Genomic DNA, 26,777 nt, shown 5'->3' on the forward strand with positions numbered 1-26,777 from the left:
GCTTAGAATATCAGGGTTGGAAGGGACCTCAGGAGGTCATCTAGTCCAAACCCCTGCTCAAAGCAGGGCCAATCCCCAATTTTGGCCCAGAATGGCCCCCTTAAGGATTGAACTCACAACTCTAAGTTTAGGGGGCCAATGTTCAAACCACTGAGAGCTATCCTTCCCCCAAAAGTACCTTTGTGAATCCCATCCTTAGCTGATTGGGATACAGGGTTTTTTTAAATGTTGATTTAAAATCGGCCAATTTAGCAAGGAAGGAAACTTCCTGAATAGGCAACTGGGCAACTTGACTCAGAATTGAAATAAAATGGATATTTCCACCCCGTTTCCGTGTTTTTGTTTTTAAAGGGAGGTTACCCGTGTCTGGGGGCCGGGCAGGCGGAGAGCAGGGATGGGGCGCTCAGCGGCGACGGGGAGGCTCTGCGCAGAGGCGACCTGTGGCGGGCAGAGCAGCTGACCCCGGCGCTCTGTAGAGGGCCGAGAGGGGTGGGCTTAGTCCCGGCGTGTGCTGTTCCTGGGCGGCCCGGCAGAGGGCGCAGCAGGCGGAGGCCGCGCTCTCTCTGCCGGCCCGGCCTGTGGTGGTAGCGGCGGCGGCCCGGAGCTCCTCAGACATTGCGACCATGGAGATCGGCACCGAGATCAGCCGCAAGATCCGGGTGAGAGAGAAGGGGGCCGTGGGGCCCCGGGCAAGGCGCTGGCGAACCCAGCTCCCCCCGCTCGCCGTGTTCCCGGGGGGGGGGGTGCGGCCCCGGGCCCCTCCCGCGCTGCAGCCGCTGAACAGGGCCGCAGGCTGGTGCTACGGGCCGGGCACCCCGCCGTGCGCTAACGAGCCCCGGGCCCAGCTGTGAACCGTCCGCCGGGGTCCACGTCCAACCCGCTCGCCGACGTGCGCGCGCGCGCCCAGCGGGGAGAAGGGGCAGGCGACGAGGGAATGGCCAGGGAGTGAGAACAGGTGGCGAGAGGCCCAAACCACAGCCCCCGCCTGCCCCCCCCCCCCGACACCCCGCTTCCATCGGGGTTTGGAATCCGACCCCACATCCAGATCCGAACTGTGCCGCCAAAGCCGGCTCTGGAAGGGGCCGAACCGACCTCCAAACATCCCCGCACTCGGGGAGGCCGAACTCTGGCTCTGAATGATGCAGCTTGAGCCCATCACTAGTATACACCAACCCTGATTCAAAAATCATGAGGTAGATTCTCTTCTCTTCCCTTCCCCCCGCCCCCGTCATGAGATTGGTTTAAAAATGAGACTTTTTTTTTAAAAAAGGGTTTCTTCTTACTGTTTGTTTTATTGGGGGAGGAGGGTGTTCACGTTTTCCAGTGTTTCTCTGCAATTATGAAGGGCTTGGAAAATTAAAAACATAAATGGAGATTTTCAAGTAATCTCATTACTCAAGGAGCTAGGGATACCGGAGATACTGGTGATTACATTATGAGAGTTGTCAACACTGCCTCTCCCCTTGGAAGTTTGCTTTGCAAATAGTGGAAAAGAGGAAAAATAAGCTCAACACCTGTACAAGATCTGTGTTAGTGGTGTTGACAAACACATTTTAGCAACCAACATTCTTTCAGAGTTTGGGTATTAGTTATATCCAGTGTTCCTTAACTTAAATGCAATACTCTTAATTTATTTTCTTTTTGTAGGGTGCTATAAAGGGAAAATTGCAGGAGCTGGGGGCTTATGTCGGTAAGTTTTATTCTGTTTAATAGCTTTATTTAGGCTCATTGTAGTTAAAGGTGGAAAACCCCTGCTAGTTTGTGTCTGTCCCCTGCAAGAGTATAAGGTAGTTTCCTCCCATGACAGTGTGTGGGGTACTGCACTGACTTTAGCTATTTATTTTAGTGTAACAATAGTTCACAAGTTGATATAGTGCTCCACTGGAAGCAACTCTGAGAAAGGCTTCAATCCTGTGTCTGGATTTATACTTACAAACTCCGGCACTCACCTGGAGCACAGTTGAAGTCCATGGGGAATGGGCTACATGGGTGTAAGGATCACATGCCATTGGGTGATCAAGCCCAAAGGTTGTAGCTGGGTCCGAAATTAATCCTGCCACCTATTTAAATGTGTCAGATGGGTAATTACATTTACAGGTTTACCCAAAGTGGTTATGAAAGGATGCCCCATCATTTTCTCAGCCCATCATGTCTGAAGAGGATGAGCTCATAATTTCTCCTTGCAAGTCTTCTCTTTAATTTGTTTGTAAGCCCCACTGTATATTTGGTCATTCAACCATGCAACCTGGTTGTCTTCTTTGATTCTGCTCTTTCCTTCTCACTGTTACCTTTCGGTTCTCTGGTTTCCCAATTATATAGCTTCTTTTTCAACAATATCTCTGAAATCAGTTCTTTCTTTTTTCTAGAGCCAAAATGTTATTAGTACTCAAGTAATCTCTGGTGTTAATTACTGCAAATGAGGAAGTTAGTTAACTAGAAATTAAAAGGTATAATGCCCAAAGTGAAATCCCTACAAGCTTCACGGGAACTTTTTAAAGACACCATAATAGAGGCTCAAATTAAATGTATACCCAAATTAAAAAACACAGTAAGAGAACCAAAAAAGTGCCACCAGGGCTAAACAACAAAATAAAAGAATCAGTTAGAGGCAAAAAGGTATTCTTTAAAAAGTGGAAGTTAAATCCTATTGAAGAAAATAGAAAGGAGCAAAAGGCCAAAAAGAACGTGAAGAACAGCTAGCCAACTCAAAAAGTAACAGCAACATTTTTTTAAGTACATCAGAAGCAGGAAATCTGCTAAACAATCAGTGGGGCTACTGGAGGATTGAGATGCTAAAGGAGCACTCAAAGAGGATAAGGCCATTGTGGAGAAACTAAATGAATTCTTTGTATTGGTCTTCATGGTTGAGTATGTGAGGGAGATGTGACGGGTTGGATCACAGAAAACCCCTTGGTAACTACCACCTGATGTACTTTGACTACCTCTGAGTCTGTTTTCCCTACCAGCTTAGGACTTCAGTGCCCTGCCTGGTTTGAGCCAGATACACTTGCCTGCTACAAACCCAGACCCAGGTCTGAACTACGTTCCCTAAAAGCTGCAGGCTTAACTGAAAACAGCTTAAGAAGTGTTCCTGTCTCCAACACTCAGATGCCCAGCTCCCAATGGGGACCAAACCCCAAATAGGTCTGTTTTACCTTGTATAAAGCTTATATAGGATAAACTCATAAATTGTTCACCCTCTATAGCACTGATAGAGAGAGATGCACAGATGTTCCCCTCCTACCCCCCCCCCCAGGTATTAATACATACTCTGGGTTAATTAATAAGTAAAAAGTGGTTTTATTAAATACAAAAAGCAGGATTTAAGTGGTTCCAAGTAATAACAGACAGAACAAAGTGAATTACCAAGCAAAATAAAATAAAACACGCAAGTCTAAACCTAATACGGTAAGAAAGTGATTACAGATGAAATCTCACCCTCAGAGATGTTCCAGTAAGCTTCTTTTAGAGACTAGCCTCCTTCTAGTCTGGGTCCAGCAATCACTCACACCCCTGTGGTTACTGTCCTTTGTTTCAGTTTCTTTCAGGTATCCTTTGAGGGTGGAGAGGCTATCTCTTGAGCCAGCTGAAGACAAAATGGAGGGATCTCCCAGGGGCTTAAACAGACTTTCTCTTGTGGGTGGAGACCCCTTCCTTTCTCCTATCCAGAATTCAGCTCCAAGATGGAGTTTTGGAGTCACATGGGCAAGTCACTTGTCCATGCATGACTGAGTTCCTTACCAGCCAGGCCACATTCCTGGGAAAGCTCAGATGTGGATTTACGTCTCCAAGTTCATTGTTTGGACAGTTACTGAGAATAGTCTTTTCTCAGGAAGCTGACCAACTGCTTCACCGAGGCTACTTAAAATTAAACAAGTACATAGCCAATATTCATAACTTTGAATACAAAAATGATACATGCATACAAATATGATGAATATATCCAGTGGATCATAACCTTTACAGAGATATGTTACATGGCATATCTAGCATAAAACATATTCCAGTTATGTCATATATACATTCATAAGCATAATCCCATAAAGCATTATGGGGTGCAATGTCACAGGAGATTCCTCAACCTGAGCCATTCTTTTTAGGTGACAAATCTGAGGAACTCTCCCAAATTGAGGAGTCAGTAGAGGAGGTTTTGAAACAGATGGATAAATTAAACAGTAATAAATCACCAGGACCAGTTGGTATTCACCCAAAAGTTCTGAAGGAACTCAAATGTGAAATTGCAGAACTACGAACTGTGGTATGTAACCTATCATTTAAATCCACTTCTGTAACAGATGACTGGAGCATAGGTAATGTGATGCAAATTTTTTAAAAAAGACTCCAGAAGTGATCCTGGCCATTACAGACCAGTAAGCCTTACTACAGTACAGGGTAAATTGGTTGAAACTATAGTAGTGAACAGAATTGTCAGACACATAGATAAACACAATTTGTTTGGAGAAGAGTCAATATGGTTTTTGTAAAGGAAAATCATGCCTCACCAATCTACTAGAATTCCTTGAAAGGGTCAACAAGCATGTGGACAAGGGGGATCCAGTGGATATAGTATACTTAGATTTTCAGAAAGCCTTTCACAAGGTCCCTCACCAGAGACTCTTAAACAAAGTAAGCTGTCATGGGATAAGAGGGAAGGTCCTCTCCTGGATTGGTAACTGGTTAAAAGATAGGAAACAAAAGGGTAGGAATAAATAGTCAGTTTTCAGAATGTAGAGAGGTAAATCGTGGTATCCCCAGGGGTCTGTACTGGGACCAGTAATATTCAACATATTCATAAATGATCTGGAAAAAGGGGTAAACAATGGGGTGGCGAAATTTGCAGATGATACAAAATTACTCAAGATAGTTAAGTCCCAGGCAGACTGTGAAGAGCTACAAAAGGATTTTACAAAACTGGGTGACTGGGCAACAAAATGGCAGATGAAATTCAATGTTGATAAGTGCAAAGTAATGCACATTGGAAAACATCATCCCAACTATACATATAAAATGATGGGATCTAAATTAGCTGTTACCACTCAAGAAAGAGATCTTGGAGTCATTGTGGATAGTTCTCTGAAAACAAGCACTCAATATGAAGCGGCAGTCAAACAAGCTAACAATGTTGGGAATCATTAGGAAGGGGATAGATAATAAGACAGAAAATATCATATTGCCTTTATATAAATCCATGGTATGCCTAGATCTTGAATACTTCATGCAGATCTGGTCAGCCAATATCAAAAAAGATACAGAAAAAATTATTAGGGATATGGATCAACTGCCATATGAGGAGAGATTAATAAGAGTAGGACTTTTCAGCTTGGAAAAGAGACGACTAAGGGGGAATATGATAGAGGTCTATAAAATCATGACTGGTGTGTAGAAAGTAAATAAGGAAGTGTTATTTACTTCTTCTCCTAACACAAGAACTAGGGGTCACCAAATGAAATTGATAGGCAGCAGGTTTAAAAGAAACAAAAGGAACTATTTATTCACACAACACATAGTCAACCTGTGGAACTCTTTGCCAGAGGATGTTGTGAGGGCCAAGATGATAACAGGGTTCAAAAAATAACTAAATAAGTTCATTGAAGATAGATCCATCAATGGCTATTAGCCAGGATGGACAGGGATGGTGTCCCTAGCCTCTGTTTGCCAGCAGCTTTGTCATCCTCACCTCAGTCCCTGGAAAAATCATGGAGCATGTCCTCAAGGAATCAATTCTGAAGCACTTAGAGGAGAGGAAAGTGATCAGGAACAGTCAGCATGGATTCACCAAGGACAAGTCATGCCTGACTAATCTAATTGCCTTCTATGACAAGATAACTGGCTCTGTGGGTGAGGGGAAAGCAGTGGACGTGTTATTCCTTGATTTTAGCAAAGCTTTTGACACAGTCTCCCACAGTATTTGTGCCAGCAAGTTAAAGAAGTATGAGCTGGATGAAAGGACTATAAGGGGGATTGAAAGCTGGCTAGATTGTCTGGCTCAGTGGGTAGTGATCAATGGCTCCATGTCTAGTTGGCAGTCGGTATCAAGTGGAGTGCCCCAAGGGGTGGTCCTGGGGCCGGTTTTGTTCAATATCTTCATTAATGATCTGGAGGATGGTGTGGCTTCCACCCTCAGCAAGTTTTCAGATGACACTAAACTGGGAGGAAGGGTAGATACGTTGGAGGGTAGGGATAGAATACAGAGGGACCTTGACAAATTAGAGGATTGGGCGAAAAGAAATCTGATGAAGTTCAACAAGGACAAGTGCAGAGTCCTGCACTTAGGATGGAAGAATGCCATGCACCCCTACAGACTAGGGACTGAATGGCTAGGCAGCAGTTCTGCAGAAAAGGACCTAGGGGTGACAGTGGACGAGAAGCTGGATATGAGTCAACAGTGTGCCCTTGTTTCCAAGAAGGCCAGTGGCATTTTGGACTGTATAAGTAGGGGCATTGCCAGCAGATCAAGGGACGTGATCGTTCCTCTCTATTTGACATTGGTGAGGCCTCATCTGGAGTACTGTGTCCAGTTTTGGGCCCCACACTACAAGAAGGATGTGAAAAAATTGGAAAAAGTCCAGCAGAGGGCAACAAAAATGATTAGGGGACTGGAACACATGACTTATGAGGAGAGGCTGAGGGAACTGGGATTGTTTCATCTGCGGAAGAGAAGAATGAGGGGGGATTTGATGGCTGCTTTCAACTACCTGAAAGGGGGTTCCAAAGAGGATGGATCTAGACTGTTCTCGGTGGTAGCAGATGACAGAACAAGGAGTAATAGTCTCAAGTTGCAGTGAGGGAGGTTTAGGTTGGATATAAGGAAAAACTTTTTCACTAGGAAACACTGGAATGCGTTACCTAGGGAGGTGGTGGAATCTCCTTCCTTTGAAGTTTTTAAGGTCAGGCTTGACAAAGCCCTGGCTGGGATGATTTAGTTGGGGATTGGTCCTGCTTTGTGCAGAGGGTTGGACTGGATGACCTCCTGAGGTCCCTTCCAACCCTGATATTCTATGATTCTCTGAATCTGGGAATGTGAGATTGGGGATGGAATACTTGTAACTACCTATTCTGTTCATTCCCTCTGAAGCACCTGGCATTAGCCACTGTCAGAAGACAGGATACTGGGCTAGATGGACCTTTGATATGAGCCAGTATGGCTGTTCTTCTGTAACCCCCTCTTCCATTGTCTCTCCCCACCAGCTAGTTCATTCAAAAGACAGCTACCAAGATAATCTTTACAATGGCTCCCGTTCTTCTGAATTATGTTCAAGCTTCTCATTTTATTGAAAGGTCTCTGGACCCACCTACATCTCTGTCCATGTATTATCTTACCTTCTGTCTACACTCAAGTTGTTGTGGTCCTTTGTTGTCATTTCTCGCTCCTGATTTTACACTTTCTTTCATGTTGCCCTTAATGCTTGGAACAGCCTTCCAGTTAATATTTGCCTCCATTTCTTCCTTTAGAAAACCAAAATCCTCCCTACTTCTTGAGCCATTTTTACTATTCTGAGCATAGACCATTCTGTATGTGTACATTTTTATTCCGATTTGTGTCTATTTGTCCCATTCTGTTAGGTTTTCTGTAAAAAGACTTGTTTTTGGTTTTTTAAAGTTATTTATAATGTAGAAATAACTGTTAACGGAAAATCTCACAACATAGGAAACTAAAGAGAAGAAAAAATATTCTAAAATGCTAATCCAGAATTTTTCAAAATATACCTAAATCTCACATTTGTACAGATCCCGAAGTTTTTCAGCAAGGGAGTAACTTCCATACATTTTGGTAAGAGACTAGGGGACTGTGAACAGTAATGTCTTACTCTGGAATGGTTCACAAAGTACTAGCACAGGGCTGAAATGATATCTTACGAACTTTAAGAACTGCTGTTGCAGTATATGCATTTAACTGCTGTAGTCACACAAACTGTCACATTCTCCTCTGTACATTTTACAATATAAGAGAAAATGTAATTCTGTTCAGTTATGCTTTGATTTCACTTTAAGACTTCCTCCTTTTTTCTCTGATTTGTTTCCTTAGGCCCTGATACTGTAAAGGCTTATGCATATGCTTGATTGTAAAGTCTTCGGGGCATGGACTGTCTGCTGCTCTGTAGAGTCCTAGTAAAATGGGGCCCCACTCTTGATTTGTTCTAAGGCACTACTGTAATAAACATGTTAAATACAAATATGCTTGACCTTACACGCTGTGAGTAGTCTCTCTGAAGTCAGACAACTCACAGTATAAAGTTAAGCACATAAATAAGTCACTTGAAGATTGGGGCCTTGATTTTTATTTATTTATTTATTTAAATAAAGAATGGATGTACCATTATTAAGGTTAAGATTTAATCATAGGTATTTTTAGTAAAAGTCATGGACAGGTCATGGACAATAAACAAAAATTCATGGCCCATGACCTGTCCATGACTTTTACTATAGACACCCCTTACTAAATCTTAACCTCGGGGCGTGGGTGCACTAGGGGGCCCCCGGGGCCAACCCCACTTGCTGCTGTACTGCAGAATTTCATGGAGATCGTGGAAAGTCACGGAATCCATGACTTCCGCGACCTCCCTGACAAACTTGTAGCCGTAGCCACTATTTCCTCTCAGCAGCGTTCCCCACCACTCCCTCAAATAAAGATAGGTAAGGAGCAGTTCTGAATTGGATTATCTTCAGTAAACATTATTGGTTTTCTTTTACATTTAGTGACAACGGTAGCTTTGGGGTTGCGCAGCATTGTTAAGTGTCATCAAAATAAAAAAGGGTACATCTAATCCTCTTCATAAAGTCATTCAGAATGCTGCTGCTGTTTTAATAATCTAATATTTTGAAATGTAAGGCACTGTAGAGAATTGCAAAGTGTTTTATACATAGTAAGGAATGAAAGTAAGACATTGTTTCATTGATATTCATCTGAAATGAACAATAGTTTGTTTTTAATCTTGCATTTTAATCTTTTAATCTCTCAATCAGGCCCTGATTGAACAAAGCACTTAAAAATATATGTAACTTCAAGTGATTTAATTGGCACTGCTGACATGCCTAGTTATGCACGAGTTGAAGTGTTTTGCTGAATCCAGACCCTAATGATCTTACCATTCCCCCATGAAGTATATAGTGTCTATCTATGCTTATTCATTTTTTTTAAGATGGAATTTTTGAAGTTAATAGGTAAAGGTTTGTCTGTAAATTTCATGCATAAATCAGAAAGGAAATTTCTTTATTTCAGGGACATGTTTTCCACAACTTCCTGCAGCTCCCGTTGGCTGGGAACTGTGAACCACGGCCACTGGGAGCTGCAGGGGGCAGTACCTGCAGACAGTCAATGCAAACAAAATGTCTCTTGGCCTGCCAGCGGATTTCCCTGATGGGCCACATGCCAAAAGTTGCCATCCCTTGCTCTATTTGGTTGCTTTTCCTGAAGGAGAAAGTCCTTTTGCAGTATAGGGCTTTTATCTTAAATATTTGAATAAATGAGAAACGTATACTATGAGTGTTTAAATTAAAGGCCATAATATACAAATGTGATATCAAAATAACATTGTTCATATGTTTATCATGTATGTGTGACTCACTTGCTCTTTTAAAATTTTACTGTAGTCTTTAATTTGGGTTCTGGTGGAGTTGACAATCTTATGTGCTTTAGCCATATCTGAAGCTTGTTGTATTTCAGAGGAAATGGAAAACTTGTCCACGAAAAGCTTGCTTATTCATTTGCTTATCAGATAATCTATTTGTTGTGCTGTCATAAGTAGGTATGTCTGACATACCGGGATGCAGTCCAGACCAGTGATGGGCTGTCTCATCCCTGTCCTACAACCGTTACTCCTGGGGAAATACTGCGCATGCTCAGAATTTATGTCCCCCTGCAGATTTCTTTGCTTCCCCGCAGAAAAATAACTTTCTGACAGGGAAGCAAAGGGAAGCCACAAGAGCAGTCATGTGACCCTCCCCGGCAGTATGTTTTGTGTGCCCAGGGCAGCCGATAGAGAGGTAAATCACTGTGGGGCAGGGGGCAGGATTGGGGAAGACCCAGCCGGTGGCTCCTACCCTGCACTGGGCTCAGCTGCTAGTCCCGGCTGGGCTGGGGAGGACAGGACTTCCTCTTCCCTTGCATGGCATCTGGGGCTGTGTCAGACCCACCCCCAGATTTCTCCATCGGTTGTAGGAAGCTCTGCAAACTCCCCTCCTGCCTGCGTCTTCTCCCCCACCCCCGGCGCATCCTGCACCCATCACTCCTCAGCTGCAGGGGGAGGGATCACTGTACAGGGAGCTACTCCCCCATCCACCCAACCCCTACTGCATCCAGAACCCCTCATACCCAGAGCCTCACGCCGAGCTTGCCCCTCGCACCCATAACCCCCCCAATAAGACCCTACCCCCGCACTACCTTGATGAGCCACCCACACCCAGATCCCCACCGTACTGAACTCCATCCAGCTGTACCTGGATCCCCACTCCCCTGGCATCTGGACCCCACCACTGAACCCCCCACACCCACCCTACTGATGTCTATCCCCCCACACCCAGACACACACACACACACACACACACCCCGAGCCCCAACCACCTTCACCTGGACCCCTTTGCAGAGTCCCATTACTGTTGCACCCAGAACCCCCCAACAAGCCTCTGTGCATCCAAATTCCTCCCCCCCGCACCCGGACCACACTGAGCCACCTGCACCCAGGTTGCCCCACACAGAACCTTCTAAATCCACACCTGGATCCATCCACGCTAAGCCCTTCCATAATTGGATCCTGCCTTGCTGAGCCTGCTTGCCCACACTTGGTGCACTTGGCATGGACGGGCATGGCCCTGGGGTGTTTCTGGGGCGGGCCTGGTCCTTGCGCTGTGTCAGGGTTGGGTGCAGCCTCACCACTGAGTCTGTGTCCTGGGAGGAAGCTGGGAAGAAGCACAGTGATCTCCCACCTCTGTGCAGTCAGTGGCCTGTGCTTCCCAATGCCATGCTGGAGCCTCCACATTTATTTGACAAATAAAATTTGCGGAATTTTGCAGAATTTTAAAATATTGTGTGCAGAATTTATATTTTTTTGGCACAGAATTTTTAATTTTTTCATGTAGAATGCCTTCAGGAGTAAACCTTGAGTGCCGCATAATACCTTGCTTATAGTAGCTCCAACCTAGGCTGCTCACAAATGGCCTTCCAGCATGCAGGTCTCACCATGAGTCTCTGTACAGCTGCAGCCTGCCAGCCACACTTGGGTTTCACTCTAGCTCTTACCAACCTGAGTTATACTGCAGAGTATCAGAGTATTCCTCAGCACACTCCCAGTCCTGGATTCCTCCCCCCGCTCCCCCCCCAAAAAAAATGTGTCTTGCACTGCACAGCCCTCTCCCGAACAGTGCACATTAATTCCGTCATTCCTTTAAGGAATAATACAAGTTTACCACCTTAAATGGAGTTACTCAGATACTTCAATTTAAATACTGGATTAGCTAAATCAAGTTTATTAACTACAAAGAGAGAGTTTTAAGTGAGTACAAGCAATGAGGCATAAAAGTCAGTAATGGTTACAAGAAAATAAGATAAAAATGCTTTCTGGTGCCTAGTTTAACAGATTTTAAAAATTTTATTAACGCTAATGTTAAAATTACATAATACACAGGTTGCGAAAAGAGTGACTGTACATCTAGGTATAGTGCTTGGATTATCCACAAATACAAAATTTGTTTTTAAAAGTCATATGGTACATACATAACATAATCAGCAATAACCCAGATTTAGGTGAATAATTTTAAGAATACAGTTTAGATCGGGGTGGCCAACCTGTGGCTCTGGAGCCACGTGCGGCTCTTCAGAAGTTAATATGCAGCTCCTTGTATAGGCACTGACTCCGGGTCTGGAGCTACAGGCGTCAACTTTCCAGTGTGCTACAGGGTGCTCACTGCTCAACCCTTGGCTCTGACACAGGCCCTACCCCCACTCCACCCCTTTCCGCCCCCTCCCCTGAGCCTGCCATGCCCTCACTCCTCGCCCTCCCTCCCGAGAGCCTCCTGCACGCCACAAAACAGCTGATCGGGAGGGAGGGGGAGGCACTGATCAGCGGGGCTGCCGGTGGGTGGGAGGTGCTGGAAACGGGGTGTGGGGGAGCTGATGTGGGGGCTGCTGACGTATTACTGTGGCTCTTTGGCAATGTACATTGGTAAATTCTGTCTCCTTCTCAGGCTCAGGTTGGCCACCCCCAGTTTAGATATTAGACTCTCAGCAAATTTTCTTACCACATGCTTCCAACAGCATCACTGACCAAACTTTCAGGTCAGGATTCCTCCCCCAGAGTCCAATGGCTGCTTCTTTTGTCTTCTCAGGTGCAAAGAGTGAGACGGACAGGGAGAGAGAGGAGCGGAGCTTTGGAGTATTTGCCCCTCCTCTTTATAGTTTCAGTCCCTCTTTGAAAAGCATTTCCAGTTGAGAACTGAGAGACTGGGGTCTGATGGACCAGGGAGACCTCATGCTGTTTCTTTTCTAAGATGCAGGTTTCTTTGTCCTTGCCCCCCTTTCTTGCCAAAGAGTGATCACTGGATAGGGGATGGCCCATCAGCTTTGTTGACACCTGGCTGGGGCGTCTGCTTGCCCTTTGTCTTTGAAAAACTGGTTTAGCTACTCCCCAGATTTATCTGGGAAACACACTTCAGTCATGATTTCATCTTATGTTCATAACTTTACACATGATTTTCCTAGATGCATTTTACAATGATATTACTGATCAGCAAGTTAGGAGTTTTCAAATGATACCTCACAAGGCATGCCTTGTACAAAGATTATTACAGTAGCGTATAGGGTGTGAATACAGGGGTGCATTCCATCACAATATGTCAAACATAGAAGGGTTTTGATGAAGCAACTTCATGGGCTACATGTAGTGTTGTCAGTGATGCAGATTTTTTATTGCAAAAAAGAGAACCTTGAAAGCTTTTGATTTTACAAGAAAATTCGCAAGTAATTACCAATTAGTTTAAACAAATCTGTTTGGCCATGATTTTGCTATTCTCTTGCTACATTCTGTGCTTCCTGTTTAATGAAAATCTTTATTTCAAGGAGTTTATAGTAAAACTGGAGAAATATTTTGATGTCTTCTTTTTCTCTGCCTCTTTTGTGCATTTCCTGTACTTTGAAAATCTTATAGAAATGTCATTGTTAATTACAAAGTTGCTTTGAAAAATAATAACGTATTATTTTTTCTTCCAATTAGATGAAGAGCTCCCTGATTATATTATGGTCATGGTGGCCAACAAGAAGAGTCAGGAGCAGATGACAGAGGACCTTTCCCTTTTCCTAGGAAACAACACTGTCAGGTTTACTGTATGGTATGTTTGTGATCTACATTTTCCATGAACCTTACTTCTAATAATTATTTTGTAACTGCATTCTGTATATGCGACTTGAGAATATAAGAAATTACACATTTTGTCATTATGCAAGTAAAGTTTGATCAATTAATTTTTTCTTGTGCATGAAGTGATGCAATATAGTAACTGATAATTTTTAAAATTATTACTTGTAGCTTGCCAGTATTCAGGCAGTGGTAACACACACACACACACACACACACCAGTTAGAGACTGAGGTATTGATATTCTCCTTTTGTCCATTTTTCCAGCTGAACTGTTCTGAAATGTTCAAAATAAATTAGGAGTCTATTTAGACATGGGTTAGGAAAACTGAGTTTCAAGCATCTGAATGCCATCAAGGGAGTTGCCCTCAGAAAATTATTACTGCAAAATTATATAAGAACTAGAGAACATTACACAGTGCAGTCATATCTGGTTATGGTAGATGTATTTGGTAAACTTCCCTTTTATTCAGATTAACACAGCTTCAGTTAGAGATATTGATATTGTGTAGGCATTATAGGTATGCAGTGTGGTAGCCGTGTTGGTCACAGGATATTAGAGAGACAAGGTGAGTGAGGTAATATCTTGTATTGGACCAACTTCTGTTGGTGAGAGAGACACAACCGACTTCTTCCACAAACTCTGCAACATTAAGAACCTCCCTCAGAACATCATTCTTGCCACCATGGATGTCACTTCCCTATATGCCAATATCCCTCACTGTGATGGCATAGCTGCCTGCCTCGAAATATTTTCAAGACAATGGACAACCCTCAGATATCTACCCCAAACACATCACCAAATTCATCCATTTATCCTCACCCATGACAATTTTCCATTCAACAACACCATGCATTGTCCAAACCATGGGAACATCCATGGGTGCCAAGATGGCTTTCCAATATGTCACCCACTTTGTGTTCCTCCTTAAAAAAGAATTTCTGAGCAAATGCACCATGATACAAGTGATATACCTCAGATACATCAATGATAGATTTCCACCACAACATTAAAAATCAGCACCTGTCCACTAAACTCTTTCTGGAACGGTCCCACACTAGCATTAACTTCCTTTACACCATAATCGGCTTCAGCAGTGGAACCCTACAGACAACCATATACAAGAAACCCATGAATCACCACATCTATCTTCATAGCGCAAGTAACTACACCAAGAAATCTGTTATCTAGAGCCAGGCACTCAGATACCACAGAATATGCTCCAAGGTGAAAGTCCAGGATATACACCGTAACACATTTCAAACGGTTTTCACCAAACAAGGGCACTCCACCAGAGAAGTAGATCTGGTCAATCATGGAATGGGCCACCCAGATACCCTGAGAGACTGCACACCCCTAGTTATCACCTACCAACCCACACTGGAACCCATATGAGTATAGCGAAACCGCTAAAACCCATACTCAATGAGGACCTCACCCTGAAAGAAATCTTTCCAGAACCCCCTCTTCTGACCTTCAAACAACCTCCCAGCCTCTCCAAGCTCCTCATCAAAAGCAAACTCCCCATAGACCAAAATGCACCAGCTCAAAGTGGCACCAGACCCTGCCAGAGCAACAGATGCAAAACCTGCAGACATATCTCCACTGTTGCCATGATCAGCACCCCCCACAACACACCTTTCAAGATCCATGGGTCCTACACATGTCTATTATAACACGTGGTGTACCTCATCCAATGCACTCAATGCCCCAGTAACAACTATGTGGGTGAAACCAAACAATCACTATGCTCTCGAATGAACTCTCATAGAAAAATGATAAAAGACCAAAAAAAATCTGTTCTCTGTGTGTGAATACTTTTCACAAAGCGGTCACTCTATATCAGACCTATCAGTCTTCATGTTCAAAGGAAACTTGCACAATGCTTTCAAAAGACGAGCCTGGGAGCTTAAATTCATGAGTGTGCTAAACACTAAAAATCATGGACTGAACAGAGACACTGGATTTATGGCTTATTACAACAATCTATAACCAGCAACCCTCCCCCAGCTGCCGCTCCCTTCCTCTTCCCCTTATGACTGGAGTGGTGTTAACAGGTCACTTCAGCTTGAATGGTCCCTTGAAATATGTGTTAACTACTTGTGCTAAACAGTCTGTTCCAGACCTGAAGAAGAGCTCTGTGTAGGGCTATGTCTGCATTATAGCCTATGTCGGCATAACTTATGTTGCTCAGGGATGTGAAAGAACCACCCTCCTGAGTGACATAAGTTACACTGACACAAGTGCCAGAGTGGACAGCGCTATATCGGCGGGAGACCTTCTCCCACCGACATAGCTACTGCCGCGCATGGAGGTTGTTTTATTATGCTGACGGGAATGCTTGCTCCTGTGGGCATAGAGTGTCTTCGCCAGACGCGCTGCAGCTGTATAAGTACAGCTGTGCCACTGCAGTCCTGTACATATAGGCATGGCCTAAGTTCATAAGCCTGTCTCTCTCACCAACAGAAGTTGATCCACTGAAAGGTATTACTTCACCCACTTTGTCTCTCACGACATTATAGGAACATAGGAATTGCCAAATCAGGGCAGATGATTGGTCCATCTACTTCTGTATTCTTTCCTTGGCAATAGCTGTAGATGCTTCAAAGAAAGGTGCAAACTGCCTCCCCTAATGACTCCAAAACCTCATGATGAACAATTATGAAAAAACCTGCCCATCAGGGAAATATCTTCCAAAGTCCTAGGAGCTATGGATACTTTATACCCTGAAACATGACAGTATGAATCCCTCATAACTTTTGTCCTGTCTAATGTAACACTAGGGAGGCTTACTGTCTTCACCTTTCATTAAATTTAGGTTTGAATGGTTTTAAAATTTGATAACATTTAAAGGGGTGTTGGGTTAATTTAGGAGCTTTCCAACTTTGAAAGTTTCAATTTTTTCCACGGGTAAACTGACTTCTGAATTTTTTTTACCTACTATAGTTTAAAGTAACACTTCATATTTTAATTGAAATAAAATAAAATATTACAGTTCTGGGTTTTTTTTTTTTTTGAATTTGCTTTGTGCCTTTGGCAGCAGTTTGTTTATTGTCACTTTCACTGTTTCTCCTGTAAATTAGTCAGTTTCCCCTTTTGTTGCTATAGGCCATTCATACAGCAACAGGACAGGAGAAAAACATTTTAAAAGATGGGGAAAATGTGATTGTAAAAACACAACAATTTACACGAGGAACTGAAAGGCAGGTGTAGTACCTGGAACTAATTTATAATTTTTAATTGACTAGATATCAACACGACAATGTCCCTTTACAGGACGTTGCTGGCATGTATTGCTTTTCATTTATTTTAGGCAGGTGTAGAGGTGAGATTGGGGGGGGGGGTGTGTCACATGTCCCACCCAGATTTTTGTGAGCACCGTGCTGCCTTTGTGTGGCTTTACTCGGCCTGCTGCGGGAAGAGAAGCTCTCTCCTTCTCATGCAGCACCATCTTCCCTCCTCCCCTTCCTTCCCCCTCCCCTCGTCCGGCACATTTCCAGTTCGCTTGGCCCTTCTCCCCAACAGCGGGCCCAGGTGGTGAGTGGAGGGGGTGGGACGGGTGCTACCTCTCCTGCTGGGTGAGGGTGGCTGCTCTGGGTCGCTGTCTCTGGAGCTGGTGGGGTTGTCTGCCCTGGCCCAGGGAGATGGGGCTGGAAGGTTCCTGTACTAAGAGGCAACACATGGGTCAGTCACATACCTGTTGAGGGCACAATTTAAAGATTGTGGGTATGTGTCGCCTCTGCGTGCTTGTCAGAAACAGAAGAAAAGAGCATACAATTTATTGTTTTTTGAAAAGTATACGCACTTGTACATGCTCATTTATTCCCTATTGTGGCATGCCTGAACAGTTTGTGGGTTTGGGTGTTTTTGTCATTTTATCAGTCACACATCTGTGTGTCTTGCATCCAGTGGCTACATGAATCAATTAGAAAACAAAATAGATACTGTCAAATGTGGAGGTTAGTTCCATTACTGGAACTTGTTCTTCATAGCATCTTTTAGCTAGATTATATCCCAGAATGTATTATTAAATATGACAGAACATTTTAATACTTTGAAGGTGAATAAATTAAATTAAATCATTTACTCATAAGACCAGTAATGAGGTGAGGAGAGAAATTATTCTTCAGTGTAGGACAATATATCAAGATACATAAATTTTTAGATGTACTGCCTGTTTTGACAATGTCCTCTAAATTATTAAAGGAATGAGAGTACTGTAACTTAATCAGGTAACTCAGGTTTCTGGATCTGTTTGTGAATATAAATTTACTTCACAGCAAATATTTTGTCAAATATTGAAATACATTGTGGTTAAAAATAACTGAAAAGATGAAGATTAAATGAAATGTATCCAATGACAATCCAGAAATATGATGGGAAAAATTAAAATGGTAAATCCAGGAAACCTACAATTTTAAACATTGTTCTTATGCTTCCAGTCTTTGTTCTCACCAAAATGGATTTCTCTTAGATTTCAATACCAATCCTTTGTAGGGCATTCCCAAGTATAATGTATACCTCTAGTGTATAATTCTGATTCTGCTATAAAAAGTTTCACAGCACTGCCGTGACAGAGCTGTGGCTCAGTTTAAAGGTTTGTCAGCCCTTTTCTGACCAGGGCGGAGGCCTGGTCTACACGAGAAAATGAGTTCGGTTTAACTGCATCAGTCAGGGTCGTGAAAAATCAACCCCTCAGAGTGGCATAATTAAACCAACCTAAATCTCAGAATAGACAGTGCTAGGTCAAGGGAAGAATTCTTCCCTTGACATATCTACTGCTTCTCTGGGAGGTGGATTACCTACACCAACAGGAGAATCCGTCCCGTCAGCATAGGTAGTGTCTGCACTGAAGCACTACAATGGTGCAATTGTGCTGTTGTAACGTTTTAAGTGTAGTCAAGCCCTGAGTGTCAGGTCTCACCTTTCCTTGTGTCCTGAGTGTGAAAGTTGATCCATGATGATCACATCAGCAGGACTCAGCTGACTCTGCTTTGGGAGTGTTCTAGTGAGAATGCATGCAAGAGGGATCACAAAGGCTTCCTTACTGCAAAAGTGTTACTCAATCTTTTTTTCTCCTAAATTTCAATGGAACTCTCTTAGGCTCCGAAATTATGAAGATGTCTAGTTGCAACTGAGTAGGTAGGGTTGAATTCTAAAATGAGCTAAAAATGGGGCATGCATTTCTGTTTTTCTCTCAAGGTAGGGCTTCAGTCTGTATGAAATTTTACACAGGATTGTTTTATTCCCTTGTAATTTTCTTTGTTGGTTTTACTTCATACATTTTTAATAGGAAGCCTTTGAATTTGGGCTCTAGCTGAAATTTTTCCTTGGCCGTGTTTCTTGACTTCTCTCTTTAAAAAACATTGTTTTACATATGCAACATTTGCTAGGGAAGTGGATCTTGCATCCATCAGGTGCACAAAGCACAGTATTTGATCTGTGTATGCAAAACTGATTGATTGAGTCTGGGAGTGTACAGAGATTGATTGATTGATTTTGGGGTTGGATGTACATAGAGATGATTGTGTAAGTGGAAAGCAGGCTCACTCAAATGAGAGGCCTGTTGACATGAAAAATAAAATTTATAAACCTTGGCTGATTTTTGAATGGCTACTGTTCTGAAAGAGTTTAAATTACTCATCTCCTCATCTCTCTCTTTTTTTCAGGCTACATGGTGTGTTAGATAAACTTCGGTCTGTAACTACTGGTAAGTAAAGTTTTTCCAAGAAAGCAATAGCTTAGCTTTGGAAGCAGATATCAGTACTGTATTTTCTTATACTCATATATATATTTTGCAGTTTTTAAAAAGTTCTTAATTGGCTGTATCATTAATATTTAATGTTTATGATGTCTGTGGCTCCTCCTGGCTATGAAGAAAATTGTCATGTATGTTGCTTTTGGAATGAAGTAAATATGATCTTTTTAAGCAGGTCTTGCTGCTTTTTCAGTCCAGTGGTTTGCTTCTGAGGATTTCTGTAGAGGCCAGTTGTTCATTATCTTGTGGCTTTACAGTTGCACTTGCTGTATAATTGATTTACATAAGCTAAGTCACTGAACTTTGATGTAAGGGTAAGGTGCACCTGTCTTCACAGAACCTACTAGCCTAAAGTCTTCAGACTCTAACATCTTTGAGAGCAACTTGCCTTCCAGCAAAAGCAGTTCATGTGGGAGTGATGAGAGACGGCGTGAGGAAATCCTACCACCTCTTGCAGTCTCCAGCACTCGGGCTGAAAGAAATGACTCCAGAGTTTCAACCAGCTCACAAGAGCAGAGAGCTGCTGCTGCCCGGTAAGGCTTCTACCTGCTTATTGGCAAGAGCTCAGATTTCAGAGGATATACATCACTGGAATTGTTGTTTGGAAGAGAAGTAGGAAATACCTAGCTGATGAGACCAGAACAGGAGAATGGAGGCTTTTCCAGTCTCAAGCAGAAAAGGATTGCTACTGTGTGTTGCATAAAATAAATATTATACCTGAAAAGTTTACATCATGCTTCTTTATGCCATAAATGTTTTTATCTTAACTAAAACTAAAAGTAGATGTAAAGTCTGCCAGATTTTTTAAAAGAGCAAAATCTTGTTTTTTTATTTCTGCTTATATTTAAAGCGTTCTAAATTTTGTTTTTCAGGGATTCTTATCTGGCAGTTAGTTGAGACTTTGTAACCTCTTCTTTCACCAGGCAGTTTTATGAAGATGGATCTGCATCCCGCTTAATGTCAACAGTCAAGCCTTTAAGAGAGTTGACGCCTTCTGAAGCTGTGATTGACATTAAACCTGAACCAGATGATCTCATTGACGAAGACTTAAATTTTGTGCAGGAGAATCCATTGTTGCCTCGGAAGAAAGCTGTTATAACTGTAACTTATGGATCTTCCCGTCCTACTGCTGAAATCTACAGACCACCAGCTAGCAGAAGCACGGACAGCCATATACACTTACAAAGATTGCCGCAGCAAGGCAGCCTACAGGGTGGTAGGCAGTTAGACATGGAAAGCTGCAGGTCTTTGGAAACAATCCCGCTATGTGATCCAGAAGCATTTGGCAGCTTAGCAGAAAGTTACAGGCCCACCTCCAAACTGAGCGCTGATAAAATAAGCAGTGAGGTTAGTATGCAGATCTAAACTATGTCTGTATTTGACACACACTCAACAAAGCCAAGTCACCTTGGATGACACCTAGGAGGGCATCTTGGCCGCAGTGAAGTCAATGGGAGTTTTGATGTAAGTTGCGCCAGGATTTCATCACTTTGGTCCACTGGCCAAAAACCAGTGTGCTTAACAAAAAAACCCCCTCACAAATGGCTGACTAACTTGGTGATGTGGCATCTGTTTGGTGCTTTACTGACATGGAGTAATGAATTAGAACATTGTTGGCAGTGAACATATGGTAGGTAAGAATAATCATTTTAATCTCTAGGTTTTGGAATAGCTGTGTTCATGCATGAGTTCTTTGTAGATCTCCAGTTTGCCAGGTGTGGAATAAAGACCAACACTGAAGATCAAAGAAGAAAATATATCCATCTACCTATTTGTGTATGTATCTCTATGTATTTTTAGTGTGCCAAACAACTTTGTATTTAGGGTGCATGAATCTTAGTCTCAAAAGCCATTGCTATTACATCACTTGCTGTGGATGCCAAAATGATCCTGTCAGCAGCAAGATAATTCTAGGACTGTCATATTAATGTATTTAGGAACATTGTGTGTAAAAGAAAAGGGATAAATGGATAGTTGGCTTTCAAATTGTTAGGACTGCTAACTTCTTAATAAAGTAAAAAAATGATTTGCCTTGTATTCTAAGTGAAACTGTTTCTTGTTTTGTATTGTTTTTTGACTATAATAATTTTTTGTGCTTATATAATGCTTTTAATCCAAAATGCTTTATAAATGCAGGTAAACTTCATCCTCTCATTTTATAGACAGGGTATCTGGATCTTGAGAAGTGATGCAACTTGCCAAAGTCTCACATGAGTTAGCAGCAGACCAGTCACCTCCCTTCCTGGGGTATATTAGACGCGCCCCTTTGAGCTGTTACTCCCCCCTCCCCTTTTTAAAATTAATATTATAATCCTGTCTTTAAAAAAAATAAGAGATATTTTTATGGAGAGAGCCCTAGAATTTGGAGTAGCAGCCGTGTTAGTCTGTATCTGCAAAAAGAAAAGGAGTACTTATTTGTTAAGTCTCTAAGATGCCACAAGTACTCCTTTTCTTTTCTCTAGAATTTGGAGTTTCATCATCTTCAGCCTTGTCTTAGACAAGTTTTTGTGGCTTGAAAGGTTTTTCTCTTTTCACCAAGATGTTGATTTCTCATGGTATGTGTCCTCTGCATGGTCACTAAAATCCTTTGGTGCATCAGTCTGGCTAGTGAACACTCTCTGTATTTATCCAAAGATAGTGCTGCTGCATAGGGGAAATAGGAAAGTATAAGCAGTATAAATGGTACTCTGGGCAGCAGAGTTCTATCTAGGTGTTCCTTGGGGGGGATTGTGAGTCACATCCCAAACCTCATTCTTTCTATAGCACTTTTTTTTTCTGCACACAGTGCAATACATCCAGGATTTTAAGTGTGTCTCTGTGTCCTAGATTATTGTTTAAGTGGAAGCTCTCCATCATCTGTCTATTGGTGGAATAACAGGGTCTTGTTTGTTTGCATATTAATGTGGATCTGATTAATGAATTGTTGGTTGCAGGAAGAAAGTTCCAGGAAGAGAAAATTGCCAGTTATAAGCTCAGTGGTCAAAGTGAAAAAGTTCAATAATGATGGGGAGGAGGAGGAGGAGGAGGAGGAAGACTATGGGTTACGAATAGGAAGTATCTCCAGCAGTGTGTCTGTACCAGCAAAGCCTGAAAGAAGGTAGTTGAAGATTTCTATGATCCACTACTGGTTTTTAATATGAATCTAATAAAGGGCAGCATGGAAAAGGAATGAGGTGATGGATAAATCAAGGTTAACTAAAGGTTTAGTATAGTATGTGAGCTAACTGGTTTAAAACATTAGAGTTGAAGAATACCTTATAAAAAGATTTAGTTCGTTAAAGTGTATTTTCAGATTGTGTATTCTCGCGACACTGTACTTAATTATGCAGTGTTTTAACATTTTGTTGAAAATGAAACATCACAGTACTGGATTTACGGTGGCTATTGGGATTCATATATCTGCAGAAAAAATTAATTTCTCTCTCTCTCTCTCAGACCTTCACTACCACCATCCAAACAGGCCAATAAGAATTTAATATTGAAAGCTATATCTGAAGCTCAGGAATCGGTTACAAAGACAACCAACTATTCCACAGGTAATTCATGCCATTTTTATGCTTGGCGAAGCTATGTTATTTCTAAGTCCTTTCCAGGGAGTTGCTTACATGGGTGCTGATAGGTAGATTTGAAGGTTGGTCTGGAGCATTGAAGAGTGCTCTGAGATCAAGGGGAATGAGAAGAGACAAAGGTTCCTCACATGGCACAGATTCCATGCTATTGCCAGACAAAAAAAATCCAAATTAAAATCTGCAAGAGCTGAGAAAAGTGTTTTTGAAAAGGGTATGGACAATGCCAGATGTTAATACTGAGCACTAACACAAGTTATTTTAATATAGTGCTTTACATTTTCAGAAGACGTCCCAAATATTAATTTTACAGAGCTGGGGAACTGGCAAAAGGAGCGATTGGCAGTGGCGCTGTAGAGATAAGGGTGAGGAATGGGGTCAGATGATAGGATGGTCATTGAGATAGATGCTTCCTTAAGAAACTGTATGTCCTAGGGACGTACAGAGGAAGAGGAGAAGAAGGAGAAATCATCAAGGGGGCAACTGTTGGAAGCGCATGAGATATTGTGATTCACAATCACCCTAAATTGGAAGAGGAAAACTATTCTGTGCACTGGAGTGAGTTTGGATATAGCGTGAGCTGGTGTGAGAATATGGAAGAAGGGGCAAGGATTGCCAGCCTCTTTACAAATGAGGCAGTAATGGAAAATTAACTTGGAATTGTTTTGGAGAAGAATTTGGTAAATCACTTGGCTATTTTTAAAACATCTTCCATACAAAAAATAAAGTGTTAAGAGAATGTTATTGAGGTTGTGAAGTGAAGTATCTGCAAGTTAGGAAATACCTGAATTAAAGTAGCCTGTGCAGCATTAATTATGACCCTTTGGGCATATGCATTATAATTAGATGATCGCATACTAACTTTACCACAAGACCCCTGCTTCATTGAGTGCCCAATTAATAAAGCTCTTTAATATATTTTTTTTAATCCTCATTGTTCAGTGTCATTCACTGCATAGCATCCAAACCCTTCAATGAATAAAGAATATTTTAGGTCTTTATGGAGTTTTCTTCTGCATTCATACCATGGTGTCTGAGTGCCTCCCAAACATCAGTGAACTTGTTGTTATAAAATCCTTGCAAATTAGGGAGGTGGCGGTATGTCCATTTTGCTGCTAGGGAACAGAATTATTAAGACAAGTTAGTGGAAGAGATGGTACTACTAGAGCTCTTGGGTCCTGGCTCCAGCCCACAGCGTTACTATGTCAAGGGGTATTTTGGTAGAAGAAGACACAGCAGCAGGAACTAGAGCTCCCTGAAATGCTGCAGGAGGCTCAGTGGGCCTGGGGGGATGCACTGTGTAACATGGCAGAAGATGGAACATTGCCAGAAACTTTAAAAAGTTGTGTAAACTGTCCTGTGCTTGCAACGGTAGTCATTTTCTGTGGCTTGTAACTCAGCCAAAGTAGGGACAGCAGAAAGCACCTCTCTGAATTCTGGGCTTATCTTCAGGCCATATTTCAGCTTCCTATTCCAAACCCCTAAGGTACAGGAGCCATTAATTTTTTTTGCAGTTTTTTTAAACATTACAAGTGTTAGCTGGTGCTGTTGCTTCAGGTACAGTACAATTTGCAAATGCTTCATATCTTATTTAAACATTTTAAACAGAAAATGAAAATAGCATAAGTTCACGTACAATAAAAAGGATGAAAGAAGATAAGAAACTGAATGATAAACCCAGTACCCTGCAGTGCCTCATGCTATACAAGCCAGAGAATGGTCAGGACTGTCAATGTGGTATTCATCCAGAGTGCAGCAGTCACATCCTCCCACAGTTCTTTACATCCAGCTCACGGTCAAAACCAAACCAAAGCAAGGAAGTCAAACTGCCATCCTGATGTCATCAAATTCCACATGCTGCTGCTGTCACATTCTACACTATTTCCAAGGGCCTTGGGTAGGATTCTTCAGCATCCTGGCTATCACAGGTTGATTCAAACATATCCACAGCGTAGTCATACTGACAGAAGGCAGGAAGAGAAATGGCTTTGAAAGTCACTAGAAAGTCCAATTTGCATTTGCCCTCCATTTAACTACAAAAATAACAGGAGTACTTGTGGCACCTTAGAGACTAACAAATTTATTTGAGCATAAGCTTTCGTGGGCTACAGCTCACTTCATCGGATGCATACTGTGGAAAATACAGTAGGACGGTTTTATATACACAGAGAACATAAAACAATGGGCACTGTTTCATGTTCTCTGTGTATATAAAACCGTCCTACTGTATTTTCCACTGCATGCATCCTATGAAGTGGGCTGTAGCCCACGAAAGCTTATGCTCAGATAAATTTGTTAGCCTCTAAGGTGCCACAAGTACTCCTGTTCTTTTTGCGGATACAGACTAACACGGCTGCTACTCTGAAACCTGCCATTTAACTACAACACTTTTCTGGCCTGAAAGCTGGGTGAGTGAATGCTGTTGCTAGTGTCAATCTTACTTCTACTGTAGGCCAACTGTGGCTCTGCACTGGCTGTTTGTGTGAGGGATCAGAAGTTGATCTTACAAAGCAGGCGTCGTAAGATTGCAGCACATGGAACTGCCACTAGGCCAGTCTCTGGACTGCTTTTAAAGTTATACACTTAGCTTGTTGCAAATGAAATTATTTTGGGATTAAATGCAAACGTAGTACCACTGTATGTTTTTTTTTTTTTTTTTTTTTAAACATGCTCAACTGTTTGACTTATGTAAAGTTCCACAGAAGCAGACCGTTCCAGTTGCACCCAGAACAAGAATTGCTCAGGATGAACCTCTGTTAGAAGTGATCCATGTACAGAGCCGACCTTCCATAGTGAGTGCCCAGATTGAGGCAGAAGAACCCAAGGAACAGACGACAGAAAGAATTCAAGGTAATTCTGATAATACTTTTCAAAAACCGATACGTGGGAAAGTTACTTTACTTAGATATGGAATCCTTTTACAGGCTGATTATCAAGTTGTTTGGTCACATGTGCATTATGGTAGCATATAAAACTGAAATTTCACCGAAAGTGCACCAGAGAAAAACAAAGTATGCACCGGAGAAGCAGATTTGAGCACCTTCTAGTGGTGCCGCAGCTTGTTAGTTGCTTCTGTAGCTGTTGGACTCTCTTAGAAGCCAAGAATCAAAACCATAAAGGGCTTTATAGATCAAAACCAACCCCTTGTGTTATACCTGGAAATGAGCTGAAAGCCATTGAGGTTTCTAGAGCAAAAGTGTAATATGTAATAATCACCTCAGATGAGCCAAGCAGGAAGCAAAGTTTTGTATATCCTTCTGGTTTATAGTGAATAATTTCACATAATGGAGCTGCCGCCAATCAGGATACACTTATTTGCATATGTATTATGTTTGGTTACTATTTCCCCATCCTTAGTATTTTTGACTGTACTCTTCACAGGAGGGAAGGCTTAATCAGTATCTTACAAAAGAGAGAGAGTTACAGTACTGGAGATTTAGAGTCAAGGTGCAGTATGCTGTGAGATATTACAAAATATTTTCAGCGCTACTGTTATCAGATGAGTTGTCTTCAAAAGTTTTTACCACTTTCTTTGTATAGGTTTTAAAACGTACTGTAGTCAAGGGTTGCGGGAAGACTGTTAAGACAGTGGTTACTTAAGCATCAAGCTCTGTCTTCACCTTTGTTTTAAAACTGCTAAAAGAAAACTGACTTAACATTAAAGGCAATAAAGAGTATAACTCTGAAAATGTCAGCAAAGTATTTAGCTTTTCCTACATCAGAGGGCAGTGCCAAGAACAACAGGTTAAACACCTCACCTGGGCTAACTGAAAGAGAAGCTGCTGTGTGACACTCTGATGCACCCGAGGATTCAGTTACTGTTTTAAGCATGTTGGAAAAAATATCCAAAGATCTTGGCTAAAATTAAGGGAATAAAAGAAATTATTCTAACAGCTCACGCAGATATTTCTGCCCTGAATGCCTGGGTTGCAAAGAATGAAGCTGAAATCTCTGCTTTAGAGATTAAAAGAAATGAATATGCAGCCTTAGCAAGTGAGTGTGACAGGCAGTTTGGAATGTTCCTACCAAAACTAATGGATTTTGAAAGCCATGAGACAGGAAATAATAAAGTAATTGTTGCCTTTGGAAACACTGACAAAGGTAAT

The 26,777-nt window shown here is 42.1% G+C and overlaps 1 protein-coding gene across 1 annotated transcript in view; it reads left to right on the forward strand.

The window, feature by feature from the left end:
• Positions 1-534: 534 nt before the first annotated feature.
• Positions 535-26,777, forward strand: part of ZC3H14 (zinc finger CCCH-type containing 14) — a 44,324-nt gene continuing 18,081 nt past the window's right edge. Inside the window, exons 1-9 of the mRNA XM_084629949.1 lie at positions 535-659; positions 1,648-1,690; positions 13,206-13,320; positions 19,017-19,057; positions 19,443-19,638; positions 20,029-20,452; positions 22,039-22,202; positions 22,541-22,641; positions 25,366-25,521. Of these exons, the coding sequence (XP_084486075.1) occupies positions 624-659; positions 1,648-1,690; positions 13,206-13,320; positions 19,017-19,057; positions 19,443-19,638; positions 20,029-20,452; positions 22,039-22,202; positions 22,541-22,641; positions 25,366-25,521 (1,276 nt within the window). The 5' untranslated portion in view covers positions 535-623. The remainder of the gene's footprint in view (positions 660-1,647; positions 1,691-13,205; positions 13,321-19,016; positions 19,058-19,442; positions 19,639-20,028; positions 20,453-22,038; positions 22,203-22,540; positions 22,642-25,365; positions 25,522-26,777) is intronic.

Source organism: Lepidochelys olivacea (assembly GCF_965140295.1).
Source record: "Lepidochelys olivacea isolate rLepOli2 genome assembly, chromosome: 6".
NCBI lineage: Eukaryota > Metazoa > Chordata > Testudines > Cheloniidae > Lepidochelys > Lepidochelys olivacea.